This window comes from Oryctolagus cuniculus, chromosome 1 (genome assembly GCF_051225735.1).
Source record: "Oryctolagus cuniculus isolate XC-2025 breed Fujian yellow rabbit chromosome 1, ASM5122573v1, whole genome shotgun sequence".
NCBI classification, from domain to species: Eukaryota; Metazoa; Chordata; class Mammalia; order Lagomorpha; family Leporidae; genus Oryctolagus; species Oryctolagus cuniculus.
The window spans coordinates 117,991,869-118,007,196 of NC_142867.1; the positions used below are offsets into that span (position 1 = coordinate 117,991,869).

Genomic DNA, 15,328 nt, shown 5'->3' on the forward strand with positions numbered 1-15,328 from the left:
CATGCATATGGGAGGCCTGGAAGAAGCTCCTGGCTCCTGGCTTCGGCTCAGCACAGCTCCAGCCATTGTAGCCAATTGGGGAGTGAACCAGTGGCTAGAAGACCTCTCTGCCTCTGCCTCTCCTCTCTGTGTCTAACTCCAACTTTCAAATAAATAAATACATCTTAAAAAAAAAAAATAGGTAAGAGGCTGGCACTGTGGTGTAGCAGGTAAAGCCACCACTTGTAAGGCCTGCATCCCATATGGCCACCAGTTCGAGACTCGGCTGCTCCACTTCCGATCCAGCTCTCTGCTATGGCGTGGGAAAGCAGAAGATGGCCCAAGTCCTTGGGCCCCTGCACCAGCGTGGGAGACCCAGAAGAAACTCCTGGCTCCTGGCTTCAGATTGGCGTAGCTCCGGCCAGTGCAGCCAGTTGAGGATTGAACCAACTGGATGGAAGACCCCTCTCTCTCTCTCTTTCTCTACCTCTCCTTCTCTCTCTGTGTAACTCTGACTTTCAAATAACTAAATAAATCTTTAAAAAAAAAAATTAGAACATGTTGGAATGCATCAAATGGGAAAAGGTTGAACGTCAATATAAACATCACATGCACACCTACACATGTATAGTGATACACAAAATGTGAAATATTTTTTCTGTGGGTCATGGTTTTTAAAAACCTGACAGTGCCTTAAGTAGAACTTTCATCTACCAAATTGAAAGGATTTTAATTTGACAGTTGATGTCAATGAGGGTGAGAGGAGAAAGGGACTTTGAATGTGTTGGCGGGAATGTACACTGTTAAATCTTTGGGAGGGTTAAGCTGTAGTTATCTTTAAATATATTTATTCATTAAGGCTGCTCAGAAATAACTGGATATGTATGGTATGATGTTTGCATGTAACAGTCTCACAATTTAACTGTGGAAATTTGTAACAAAAAACAAATGAAGAACCTACATATCCATCAATAGGAAACTGGTTAAATAAGGTGTGGGACTTCCACAAGCAAAACACTAAATCTATATTCTATTTACATAGGAAATTTTAGATAAAATAGACAAAAAGGTACAAAGCAACATACTATGTAGTATAGAAAATTATGTAACCCAAAGCAATCGTCTTCCAAAAGTGTTTCTGGTTAATTTGTGGATGATTTTTTTGTCTATATTTTTCTCTAGTGTCCAGCTCTGGTACAGTGATTATAAATTTCATTTTCAGTTCCAAGTTCTTTTCATTTGAAGAAATACACTGAATTCCCATAGTTCTTTACATTATTGAATCACTAAATAAATTTACACATGGCTTTGTTAATGTTACCCACTACCTAACTGAATTTTTTTCACACTGAGTATGCTTGGAGGGGTGGAGATTAAAGAAGCCTGGCTTAGAGTTCTTGACTACTTCTAGCTGCCTTCAAAGTGAACAGCCCACGGGTGGGGGTGAGTGGACAGAGGCATTTACTTTTTCTCAGGAGTCTGTTCCTAGCTTTGTGGTTCCCTGGGGCCAGATGGGTGCATGATCAAAGTGTGGGCCTTGAAAGTTCATTGCTAGGAAGTCTTCAGAGGAGCCAATGATCCTTGCAGAGTACATCACTTCTGGAGGGGGCACTGTTGTTCTGCCTTAGCACTGAAGAAGCTATTTCTGTGTTCAGAGATACACCAGAACCCCTTGGAAGATGTACAGAGAGAGCGATACTGCCTTAGTTATCATTTTCCACATTACAAGGGTGAAAGCAAACCACAGATTACAGTCTTTCATCTTTCCCATGCTTCAAAGACAAATATATTATTCATCACTAATTATAATACTTTTATTTCCAACTTCTTTTTGAAAAGATTTATTTATTTGAAAGAGAGAGATCAATCTTCTGTCTGCTGGTTCACTCCCCAAGTGGCCACAATGGCCAGAGCTGGGCCAGGAAGAAGCAAGAAGCCTGAAACTCCATTCAGGTCTCCGATGTGAGCGCAGGGGCTCAGGTGCTTATTTATTTGAAAGGCAGAGTTACAGAGGCAGAGAGATCTTCCATCCACTGGTTCACTCCCCAGATGGCTGCAAAAGCTGGAGCTGCGCCAATCCGAAGCCAGGAGCCAGGAGCTTCTTCTGGGTCTCCCATGCAGGTGCAGGGGTCCAAGGACTTGGGCCATCTTCTACTGCTTTCCCAGGCCATAGCAGAGAGCTGGATTGGAAGTGGAGCAGCCGGGTCTCGAACAGGTGCCCATATGGGATGCTGGCACTGCAGACAGTGCTTTACCCGCTATGGCACAATATTGGCCCCATAGCTTTACTTTCAGCTTTACATTTTTCTTCCATCTGGATTACCCTTAAATCATTTACCTTTAAAGACTCAGAGGTTCCTATTTGACTGTAAACGACCCCTTTGCCTCAGTATCTCTACTTCCATGTCGGCCTAAGCCCGTGATTCCACCACCCCTCCTGCTACTGGTAGCCTGAGTGCCTGCACTTGGCTCCTACCACCTGGTGCCTTCTCTGTTCCTTCAGACAGCCCCTCAGCACCTCCCAAAATGCCTGCACAGGGCTCTGGCTTGTTTGCTTTAAACATTCACGTTATCACTATTGAGACTAAAGGAACAGAATTGGTTTTTGGATTGAAGAAAATCAAAAATAAGTCTGCAATTATCTGAAAAACTGTCATACAGTAGGAAAATTTCACAGGAGGAAGATTTAAGTGCCACATTAGGAAAAAATGTAGGAAGTTTAAAATGGAAACTTCATACAGAGGTTCAGTAACAACTTGTCAGAGGTTCTGGAAAGAACACAAACACTAGCTGGCCTCTATGGCCTTTAAAAATCTCTTCCAACCCTGAGATTCCACACTTCTGGAAGAAAAGGGGCATAAATGTTAGATATTTCACTTCCAGTAATATAAGGGAAGTGAATGACATTGAGATCCAGTTTGTTTGTAGTTCAATACAGACTCTTAGACTAAGTAGGGGACAAAAGCATCTCAGATTGCCTACCAGCCCAGGCTCATCTCAGCATAGAAGCAGCCACAGAACAACCCAGCTCATGGCCAGTTTAAAGCTATTCGATGAGGTTTTCTATTAATTTCCTTTAAAAGCAATAATGTCATTGTCTGAACTGCACGCCAAAATCTAAAGGACCCACCCTTATCTCCAAGATCTGATCACACTGCAGCTATCCTTGGGCAACCTTGTCCTAACGTCCATTAACGAAAGCAACAAAGGGAGGCGCCGGCAGGGTACTGCTGGGGTGGTAAATGGGACACTGCTTATATTCACAAGGCCACGAGTCCCAGGCATAGCGAACAGCAGCCACGGAGTCACGACAAGGTTTGGTGTTCAGGGTCAGAGTCCGGGTGGAAAACGTGCTCATGGGAGCTGGAAGCCACTTGCATTGATGGTTACTGCAACACGAGATCTGATAGAGAGAGTCAGAAAACAAGAGCGGTCAGCTCAGAGGCTGCTCTTTTAGACACACTGGAAGGGAGGGAAGGACCCTCCTAAGGACTCATTCACCTGGGACAAACCTGACTCCAGGTTGATAATGTGATTAGACAAATGAATAATATGAATAAATAAAACACTAACATACTGGGGGGGGGGCACAGGAAGCAGTCATAGAGCATTTAGGGAAGGCTCTCCAACACTTTCCCAGTGACCCCTCCTACAAAAGGGTGAACAAAGCTGCCCCTGCTGCTGCTGCACCCCAACACTCCCAGAGGAGGATGAAGAAGGACCAGCAGACAGCAATCCCATTTGACACAAATCATCTAAATGCAAAAGGTTAAAGTCTGACCCCAACTCTGATTCTGGGGCCATGTCATGGGCAAATGCCAGCAACTGACTGCAGAGAAGTAGGAATCCAGAGGGATCGTGGGAGTCTCTAAATTGACATCAAACCCAGTGTGGAAAGAAGCTAACAGACCTTCAGCACTGACCAAGCATCTGAGGGAGACGTTGTGGTGAGGATTCTGGAGAACTTGCAGCTCCAGGTCAGCGCCTTGTTTATCTGTAATACGCTTTCATCCCCTGCAGGGCCCTTGTTTCACACCCACCCAGTCTACAGGCCTCAAGATTCCCAAAGGAACTAGGAACTCCTCTGCCCCACACCCTCAGCTAAAGAAGACACCCAAACAACCTCTTTAATCAGCCCCATTCCCTAGTAGGAAGATCCTAGCTAGGTGTTAGGACAAAGCAGCCTCACTACATTAACTCACACTAAGCTACAAATCACTAAACCTAAGCATCTCAAGACATTAAGCTCAAAGAATGTCAGAACTGAGGACAGCGTCAGAGGAAAAGACACCAAGGACGAGGGAAACATTCTGGAGTGAAGGTCTTTGGATCACTACAAAGGAAACGGCAGGCCCTTCCACAAGCAAAGCTGGCTGTTCGGCCCGGGGAGGGCACAACAGGAGCAGCATTTTAATAGGGCTTCTTTCCCTGTCCCTGATGGTGCGGTCAGAACTGCCTCGAAGCTAATGCATCAAGAGCTGCTGCTTTGCCCTTCTGAGAAAAGCTCGGCCCACCAAGCAAGCAATAGAATGCTGTGATGAAAGGGAGGAGCCTCGGCAGGAAGGCATCCTGAACCCCTACTTTTCTGCTAGTCTCACCTGAAATATCTTATTGTCCTGCCTCTGCAACTGGATTTGCTGGTGATATGTGATGTTGATCAGCTCCTGGCGAGCCAAGAGTTCAATCTTCTCAGGTAGCGGTCCTTGAAAAATCAAATTCTTCTCACCATAAACCACAGCCCGGGCACCCAAGTGCAGCCGATAGGCCACAGTCTGCTTATCACGAGGATGGACGCTGCAAGGCAGAGAAGGCAGAGAACTGAGGGTTTGAGCTCAACAGTATCCACATTTCAGAAAAAGTATTACACAAAGCATCCTTTAAGAAGGCAAGAATAAGATTCACTGAACTATCAGCTTAAAAGAAATGGTGAATAGTAGCGGGAATAGGGCTCTGGGCGTCTATGGAGCGGGCCCTGGAAACAATAGATGGCATGGAAGAAGGAGTAAGTGGAAGGAGGGACTGTGGGTGGGAAAAGACGTTGGAATCAATGTAGGACTATTCCCATCACAAAAAGTCATGCTTCATCTGAATCAGCTCTTCATACTTTGGTCCCAGCTTTTATTTGTTCATTTAACAAATATTGTCAAAGTTCCTATTAGAATCCAGACATTACATGTCAGGCTGCATTTCATATTTGAAACCTCCTGTATTCTACAGCCAGTATGTGGTATTCACTGGAACTGTTCGGAAACATTCCACCCCTCCTCCTCTGAGTACATGCGAGAGTCCACTTCCTGCTCTCACTAAAGCAATCCACGGCCGTGTGATGTGGTTTGCCAATGCAGTATGAGCAGAAGCGGCTTAAGAAGTGCTTAATTGTCAGCATGAGACTTCAGGGTGACTCAGGGAGCACAAATCAACTTGGAGCCCCTGTTGGTCTGGCCTGGCAAAGTCTCTGCGGGTCTTCTCTGGACATGAGATATGAGCAAGAAATAAATTTTTGTTATATCAAGACACTGAGCTGTTGAGGAGCTTTTTGATGATATAGCAGAGCCCAGGGGAAATGACTGACATTGTGTTTCTAAGCTCCAAGACTTGATCCAAACTGTCCCCTCACAAGTGAACACAGAGTGAAGAACTACAAACAACGTGCACTGTTCAAGCAAAGCCCACGCAGCAACCATACCTGCCAAAGGGTGAGTCCCTGTCACCAAGATCCATGGTCACAGCCATGAAGGTGTTGGGCATCTTTACGTTGGGGACATACCCAAAGTCTGCTGTTTGATGCCAACGGATGTGGGGAAATCCCTCATCAGGACTGGGCGGAGCCAAATATGAAGACAACTAGGAAGGAAGACATCGTTATATCAGAACCATGCACTGGAGTCTCTCTTACCTACACACTGCTTCTGCTTCACCGTTTGTTCAAACACTCACTCAACAGGTGTTCACTGAGCTCCTTACTGTTGTAGCAGTGTCTTCCCAAAAATGGAGCAACAACCGCTCTCCTCCCGTGCACCCTTTCACGACCCGGCTTTGCCACACCTCTCATCAAGAAGTGAGCTCTGTTTCTCCTCCCACTGAATCTGGGCCAGCCCCGCGATTTGTTCCAACCAAGAGAATGCAGCAGAATGGATGCTGTGCATCTTCTGAGGCTCTGCCTTCAGAGACCCCGCCTTCCACTTTCACTCTCTTGGAACCCTGCACTGGCCATGTAAAAACAGATCCAACTACCTAGCTGGAGAGAGGCCTTGGAAATGGAAAGGTCATAGAGAGGCTCTCGGGTCCCAGCAATCCCCACTGAGGGGCCAGTCAAGAGAACTCTAGCTTTTCTAGTTCAAATCACAGCCATGAGAGCAAGCCTGGCTCACATTGTAAAGTGCGCCACTGAACCATCCCAGCTGAGCCCTGACAGTCAACCCATAAAATCAGCAAATAAAATGGCTGCTGTTGTAAGCCACTACGTTTTGAGATAGTCTGTCACAAAACAGGCTACTGACAGATCTGAATACAAGACAGGAGAAAGCACCAGGGGGAAGCAGAGAATCTGCCCTGGAGTGTGTGGCAAGCTGCAAGGCTTCCAAGTCTTCTTTCACCCTCTTGCCACGCGGCTTTGCTGTTCCTGCCGGGAAGAGGATGACTCTATTTCCCTTCCCCTTGATTCTGAGCTCAGCCATGTGGTGTGCTAGGGCCAACGGATGGAAGCAGAAGTCATGCTGTGTCAATTCCGACCTAGGCCTCAAGAGACCTTATCTAGCAGTTCGGTACTCATATGTACCACTAGAGCTGCCTGTCTAATCCACTCAGGCCATGCCCCAAGTGGAGGGAGCAGAGGCTCCTGCTGATGCACAGAGGTCTAAAAAAGCGCACTGGAGCCAACAGCACCAAGTGCCCAGATCCCCAGACACCTGAGTTGTAATCAAAAAGGTTATTTTGTGTGGGGTACTGTGGTGGTTTGTTACATAGTTGTGGCTAACTGGTGCAACTACTTTACAGCTTTGTTTGGGGGACAGACCTGCACATAAGAAATAAAAAATAAAAACAAGAAATTGTAAGCAGAATAAAACAGTATGGATTAAACATAAGATTGTACAGCAAGTGCTATATATTTAGAACAAAGATTATTACAGGAAAACATGACCTCTGAATCTGTAAAACACACACACACACACACACACAGGATTGCTCTTACTTCACCTGGCAGACCTCTATAAGGTGTGAAGGTAGGAAGGAGGATGGCTGTCTTGAGAGAGAGAGCAATCCAGACAAACGGGGGGATTTTTTTCTGGGAAACACATGGTTGGAAAGACAGCAGACTAAGTGTCTGGACACAGAATTTCTACTTGATTCTGTGAGCAACAGGGAACCACTGTAGGGATGACAGCTGTACAGCCTTACAAATACACTAAAATACCACTGAACTGAACACCTCAAAATGATAAATTTCAGGTTACATGAATCTCAACCCAATAATAAGAAAGCCCATGAAATTACTGATGTGACACAATGGACCTGTACAAAAGATTAACCCAGTGATCACACAAATGGCTCTGGCCCCAAAAAAGGGGGCAGGGACTAAAGTAGACAGAGACTACCATGATAACTGGACACACAAAAACACAAGCCTAAACTAGAGGTTAGAAATAAGTAAGAGAAACGGGATGGTCAGAAATAAGACAAACTGACCGACGCACTCGGAATCTGTAGAATCTGAGTCATCCACTTGGAACTGGGGGTATTGCAGCAAGTAGTAGTAGAGTATTTGGGAAACGATGCTGCCTCTGTAGGACCAACAGCTCATGTACCATCTATCGGTTCAGTCTTCTAACAGATGTTTACCCACTCGGTGTCAGGCACTAAACACTGGCCCAGGAGCCGGAGCAGGGAACGAAATACAGAAATCCCTTCCCATGCTTACATTCTAGTGGGGACAGAAGACCAATAAACAAGGTAAAAAAGTAAATTACTTTCCTGTGGGAAAGTCAGCAGATTAGAGAAAAATAGATCAAGGAAGGAAGTGGGAAGGCCCATGAAAAGCAGCTATGAAAATCTATGATGTGTGAGGCAAAATTCTAAGATGAGCCACAATGCCTCACGCCCTCATCAAATACCCTCCCCTTTTGGGGGAGCAGGTTGTAACTTGCTTACAACCAATAGGCTATGGCAAAGGTAATGAAAAATCACTCCTGTTATTATCTTCTGCCAGGTGGCAAAGATGAAGGCACTTTGCTGATCTAAGTAAGGTCCCTGCTTGGTTGCCTTCAAGATCCCCAAAAGGAAAAGGACTGTGGTGAGCCTGACCTGGTCAGGTGAGCCCCTGGGGTGAGGGTCTGAAGGTCAGACACTCACCTGCTGGTCTTCAAAAAGGAAGCTGCCATGAGTTCTACGGCCTCAAGAAAATGGATTCTGCCAACAGTGACATGAGCTGTGAGAACTCAGCCTCAAATGAGACCCCAGCTCTGTGCCACGGCAGAGGACCCTACTGAACCCTGCATGCCCAGGCTCCTCACCCATACAAACTGGGGTTACTAGTGTGTGAGGCGTCATTCTAAGCTGCTACATACACAATAATGGATGTTAAGCATTACTATAAAGTCAAGTCAACAGCTTTCCAGGCAGAAGGAACAGAAAATGGTAATATTCCCTGAGATGGGAATATTCCTGTTGTGCTTACAAAAAAGAAAGGCAGGCAGTCAGTGTGGCTGAAGCAGAGAGAGAGAAAGAATTAGGAGGTGGGGTCACACATGGCCTTACTGACCTCAGCCACATGGGGGCGCCCCACTGGAGCTTCAGTCTGAGCACCACTTGGACGCGGTGAGAACATCCTAAAGAGATAATAATTCAAGGGAGGGATGGCAGTGGCTTAGAATCATGTAGGAACAGTCAAGTAGTGATAAGTGGTCAGACACCGTAGCGGACTAGACTGATTTCCTCTAGATTCAAAGTTAATTCATTCCTACTCCTGGAAAGGACAGAGGCTTCCAGAAAAAATAGTTGTTTTGTTTTTTTTAATATTTATTTATTTATTTGAAAGGCAGGGTTACAGGAAGAGAAAGAGAGAGAGAAAGAGAGAGAGAGAGATCTTCCATCCACTGGTTTACTCCCTAAATGACCACAATAGCCAGAGCTGGGCTGGTCCGAAGCTAGGAGCCAGAAGCTTCTTCCATGTCTCCCATGTGGGTGCAGTGTGGGCCATCCTCCGTTGCTTTCCCAGATGCATTAGCAAGAAGCTGGAATGGAAGTCGAGCAGCCAGGACCCAAAATGGCACCCAAATGGGATGCCAGCATTACAGGTGGAGGCTTTACCCACTGTACCACACAGTGCCAGCTCCCCAGAAAAATTCTTTAGTATTGCTGTGATGCATGAAGTCCCACTATTTCTTCCTTACTTTTTTGATGTTTACGTCACCCTGTTCTTTGATTTATAAAGCATCTTATTCTTAGCTCTAGTTCCAGCCACTGAGTCACCAACCTATAACCCTCTTTTATAAATCATGATTAGCAGTAAGTCAGATCACAAATTGGGCAGGTCTGGGCCATCAACCACGCTGGCTTTTGACTCCATTTCTAAAAGTTCAGCCCCACCAGAGGAGCTGCATCACAGATGGTTTTACTACTCACATAGCCTAAGAAACACCTGACATCATCCCTACAAAAGTGGCCAAATAAAGCTTAAATGGAGGACACTTTCTACTTCTCCACTTAACTCTAGAAAGACTAGAAACCCATCTGGAAACCATGGAGCAGGTCGCAATGATAGCAGAGAGCAGCCTTGGCTATGATATGGAACGAAGAGGACATTTCCAGCTCTCTCACTGGAATCATCCTATGCAAACCAGCTTTACCATATGAAATAATACAAGGTGCTGAACCTACCCAGTGGAATCTCATGAAAACTAGCAACTAGAACAAAAAAGAGCCAGTGAGTCACCCTACGCCTTCTACACAACACCCAGGAGACCGGAAGGAGAAGCGTGTTCACCAGCAGGGTCACAATATGGAACACAGACACAAAGCTGCCAGAAGGAATCTATGGTTAAGTACCAGGCTGAAGCTCAGCAGAGAGAAATTCAATTAACAGCCTCACAGGCCAAGGGGAGTTGTTTTCAAAATGGCAGTTTGCTGAGAATTCCTGCAGCAATTTATTTGACTACACTACCACAAACTGGACACATGGGGGCACCAGCACATTCCATACCCAAATGAAATTCCTTCCACTTTCTTAATCTGAGATAACATCAAGAAGCACAGTGATGGCAGAGCATCAGAGACAGTGGCTTTACCCTCTATGCCACAGCGCCGGCCCCCAAATCCAACACTTCTATGAAGCCAATTCATCTTTCCTCTCCAGATTTCCTGATTTCTCTCACAGTGAAAAATACTAACATTATCTGGCATGTGCAAGACTTTACGTGGGGCTAACTCATCTAATACTTAAACTAAGAAGGAAATAAGTATCTCGTGGTCAAAATGACACAGGTCAAGAAGTGTCAGAGCCAGGCAGTCTCGTTCCAGATTCATGCCCTGAACTACTATGTCATCACATTGGATAGTTTCCTTTCAAGGAAAATTTATACTTCCAGGCTTCCATAAGTAACCAGCATATTTTCATTAAATATCACAAAGCTAAGGCCCACAGCTTATAAACTTGTACAAGGCCCAGGTCTTGCTGATAGACTGTAATTCCTAACACCTCATACAATGGATAGCAAACAAGGAGCACTCTCTCTCTCTCTCTCTCTAACTGTACCGTCCAAGTAATCTTTAAAAAAAAAAAAAAAAAAAAAAAAGACCACCACTCTGAGTTTGAATTAGCTGAAGTCACATTCAAATCACCATGTACACAGGGTAAGGGAGAAGAGAGAAGTGTGGTTTCTACCAAAAGTAATACACAACTGTTGACAAGAGCTGCTATTTTGAAAATAATGAGAATAATTTTGTTTCAAAGTCAAAACAAAAATAAGAATGAAGAAAGTGATCATAAAGTAATTTTAAATGGGAAGAAGGGTCTATAAAAATCTATATTCAAAAAAGGGGTATGGAGACGTCAGAAAGGTGGAGGAGACAGGAAGGTGATGAGCAGGAGATATCTGGGGTTGTGTGGGGTCGATGTCTGGAACTGTGCCTGTTCCATTCACATAATGACTGTCTCATAGTTATGTTGCAAGTTTTTATTATATCTTATTTAATTGCCTCTGGTCCAGAAAAGCTAGACCCCCACCAAAAAGTCTGGTGCCCACGGATCTTAGATGAACACGTGAAGCAAGGCAATTAGGAGCTCGGCCAAATATGTTTATTCTTTTTTAGGCAAGGCTGAAAAGAGAATCTTTCTTTCTAATGAAAGGCTCCTTCTCTGATATCTTTTTTTCCTTTGTGCATATGCTTAAGCCATTATTTAATGACTATTGACCAACTCCGTACCAGGGATATAACTGTGATAGAGAAAATCATCTGGCCATGTGCACCACCTACATGAAAGCAAAATGGGGAAGTGGAAGGTACGAGAAGATCATTATCTGGGGGAACACTTGGGAGGGTAGCAAGAAGTCCCTTAACTAAGATCCAGACTGCAGGATGATTGGAAATGGGGAAAGTATGGGAGTCGGCCATCCCTGCAAGGAGAGCAAGAGAGGATGGAACATTCTAGCAGGTGAAAGAAATACTGCAAGTGAGGGAGGTGTGGGGAGGGGGACGTTCTCACAGACAGTTGCCAAGATATAAATAAATTCTGCAGAGAAACTTGGGGACATGTTCAAAGCCTTATAAAGGTATGCCTTTCACCACAGCAATTTCATTCCTGGGAATTTATGGAAATAATTAGGCATCCACACAGTGATTTAGCTTCAAGGAAAATAAACACGCCACTACTACTTGTAAAACCAAAACATTTAAAATAACCTAAGTATTCATGTGTTGAGAACTAAATAAATTACAATACAACCATATTTCAGAATATTCTGCAATTATTACAAATCATGTTAAAGGTCAGTATTTATAGACATGACAAATGTTCACATAAGATATTTTTTAAAAAGAAAGATAGGGTACAGTATTATTGTATGGGTCTTATTTCTTTTTTCTTTTTTCTTTTTTTTTTTTTTTTTTTTTTGACAGAGTTAGTGAGAGAGAGACAGAGAGAAAGGTCTTCCTTCTGTTGGTTCACTCCCCAAATGGCCACCACAGCCAGTTCTGTGCCGATCCAAAGCCAGGAGCCAGGTGCTTTTTCCTGGTCTCCCATGCAGGTGCAGGGGCCCAAACACTTGGGCCATCCTCCACTGCCCTCCTAGGCCACAGCAGAGAGCTGGACTGGAAGAGGGGCAGCCAGGACTAGAACCCGGAGCCCATATGGGATGCAGGCGCCACAGGCAGAGGATTAACCAAATGAGCCACGGCGCCAGCCTGTATGGGTCTTATTTCAAACACACATAAGCAGAAAAAGGCTGCTTACTTCTGGACTATAGAATTATCCATGTTTTAGCTTTTTTCTTTTTGATATTTTTTCCAAAAAACTACAACTTTTTTAATAAGAAGTATTTGGGCCAGCGTTGTGTCATTAGCAGGTAAAGCTGCTGACAGACACCAGCGTCCCAGATGGGCACCAGTTTGAGTCCCGGCTGCTCCATTTCCAATCCAGCTCTCTGCTATGGCCTGGGAAAAGCAGCAGAAGATGACCCAAGTGTTTGGGCCCCTCCACCCACATGGGAGACCTGGATGAAGCTCCTGGCTCCTGGTTTTGGTCTGGTCCAGCCCTGGCTGTACAGCCATCTGTGAACCAGCAGATGGAAGATGTCGATATCTCTACCTCTCTCTCTCCTACCCCTCCTCCCTCCCTTTCTCTCTGTAACTCTTTCAAATAAAAAGTAAATCTTAAGGGAGAGGAAGAAGTATTAGTTACTTCTTAACCATTTCTTGAAGATTCATTTGTGCCATCACTGAGCTAGGAATGAAACCTCGTATTCAGTTCATGACCAGCACACAATGAGGACAAAAAAAACATAGATTGCCACAAGTAAACTCTCCTCCTCTCAACACATACCTGAACAAATCCAAATGGGAAGAAACGCTCTGTCTGGCCCTGAGAGCCACGATGGAAGGTTTGGCGCCAGTCTTCAATGAGTGCAGGGAACGTGCAATTGTACAGGTTCCTGTTATAATCCATATTGGACTCCCCTAAAAATAGTCAACACTGTGAGAGGGGTTATGACAGACTGAGAAAGGGGGCCACAGGTTACCTCCTTCCCTCTATCCATGCCCTGAGGTGTGCCTTCCCACGGTCCCTCTCCACTGGCCAATGGGATGTCAGTGAACATGGTATAAGCAAGTGCTTCTGCTGTGGGCTTCACTATCTCTCTGGATGCCCTGGGAGCCTGAGAGTACAATGTAGATGACAAACGAGTTCTAACTAGCTTGCTGAAGGAGGAGAGGCCACCGGAGAATCCTGGTGCCCTAGTACATAGGCCTAGCTCATCCAGGGCATCCACCTGCCAGGTGCCCAGACACTTAAGTAGTCCCAAAAGAAACTTGGCTGAGGAGCCAGCATTGTGGTGTAGTGGGTTGAGCTGCTTCCTGTGACACTAGTATCCCATATGGGTTCAAGTTTCATCTGCTCTGCTTCTGATCAAACTCCCTGCTAATGCACCTGGGAAAACAGTGGAAGATGGCCCAAGTGCTTGGGCCCTTGCACCCATGTGGGAAACTGGGAAGAAGCTCCTGGCTCCTGGCTTCAGCCTGGTCCAGCCCCAGCCTTTGCTGTCATTTGGAAAGTGAACCAGCAGCAGATGGAAGACCTCTCTCTCTCTCTCTCTCTCTCTCTCTCTTTCTCTCTCTAACTCTGCCTTTCAAATAAATAAATCTCAAGAGCTTGAGAGAAAAGAAATCTAGCTGAAGCAGCCCAGAGAGAAAAACCTTGCTAACCAAAGAGTGAGATAAAATTATGGTGGCTTCAAGCCACTAAGTTCTAGAGTGGTTTGTTATGCAATACAGTAACAAACACAATGGAAAAATAACAAACTGAACACTCACCCTGGTACCACAGCACTCCTTTCAGAGTCATATTACATAATGGATGGACCATGGCATTCCAGACAACAGAGTGCTCCCTGGGGCCAGTAACAGACTCTTCCGGAATGTACCTAAAGTCAGTAGGAAGCCAAAGTGTCACCGGAGAGCTAATGATTCATCAAGTGATGGCTCCTAAGCTGGGTATCTGTCCCCTCCCTCTTGGGGTAAACATCTGACAAAAGCAACACAGAACTAAAATGACCTGCTCTGTTGTACCTAAACACATGTGAACAGCCTCTAAATTTCACTTCCAGGTTCTTCCTACGATAACCATATGAGCTCGTGGGAGTGCAGGATGGATCCTCCCAGGTCCCAGAGAAGGTAATCAAAGCCGGAGGGGAGGAGTGCTTTATTCTGAGTCTCTCCCACAGGCAATAAATTCATCTGATTCATAGTCAGTGAGTGGCCACTTAGACTGTTTTATTAAATTTTTTGCTTTATAAGCAATGCCATGATTACCTTTGTTATAGCTAAATCATGGAACACCTGCTTAATTCGTTTCCTAAAATAAATTCCTAGAAAAGAAACTGCTGAGTCAAAAGGCATAAAATCTTTGAATATGTCCCCAAATTTATCTGCAGAATACTTGGGTGCTGGGACCAGCGCTGTGGCGCAGTAAGCTAAGGCCTCTGCCTGTGGCACCTGCACCCTATGTGAGCACCAGTTCATGTCCCGGCTGCTCCTCTTCTGATCCAGCTCTCTGCCTGTGGCCTGGGAAAGCAGTGGAAGATGGCCTAAGTGTTTGGGCCCCTGCACCCATGTGGGAGATCCAGAAGAAGCTCCTGGCTCCTGGATTTGGATCAATTCAGCTCCGGCCATTGCAGCCATTTGGGGAGTGAGCCAGTGGATGGAAGACCTCTCTCTCTCTCCCTCTCTCTCTCTCTCTCCCCTCCCTCCATTTCTCTCTCTCTCTCTCTCTCTCTCTTTCTCTCTCTCTAACTCTACCCCTCAAGTAAACAAAATCTTTTTTCAAAAAATAAAATGTTTAAAAAAGAAAAGAATACTTGGGTGAATTTATCCTCCTAGCAGTTGTAAATAAGAATACCTACACCCTCACATCCTTGATGTATGCCTTCTTAAATCAAGAAATCTGGGAGATCTGGCTTCTGACCCCTCTCCCGGTTCCTGCTGGGCCTGACACTCTCACCCGCTCTACCATTCTTCCTGCTCCAAAGCTGAACACCTCCTCTGCCCACCGAGAAGCTTTGTTCAAGCCCTACAGAGAGCTCAAGGCCATCCTCCCCAAGGCCTTCTCAAGTGAACAAGACAAGGTCCATGAAAGCAGTCT

General features: G+C 45.3%; 1 protein-coding gene across 4 annotated transcripts in view; it reads right to left on the reverse strand.

The window, feature by feature from the left end:
- Positions 1–1,771: 1,771 nt before the first annotated feature.
- Positions 1,772–15,328, reverse strand: part of SIAE (sialic acid acetylesterase) — a 37,471-nt gene continuing 23,914 nt past the window's right edge. For all 4 annotated transcript variants that reach the window (XM_002708317.6, XM_051818768.3, XM_089313953.1 and 1 more), the window contains 5 exons: positions 14,002–14,111; positions 13,016–13,149; positions 5,666–5,823; positions 4,578–4,773; positions 1,772–3,382 (listed from right to left, as the gene is read on the reverse strand). In XM_002708317.6, coding sequence (XP_002708363.2) covers positions 3,161–3,382; positions 4,578–4,773; positions 5,666–5,823; positions 13,016–13,149; positions 14,002–14,111 — 820 coding nt within the window. In that variant the 3' untranslated portion in view covers positions 1,772–3,160. The remainder of the gene's footprint in view (positions 3,383–4,577; positions 4,774–5,665; positions 5,824–13,015; positions 13,150–14,001; positions 14,112–15,328) is intronic.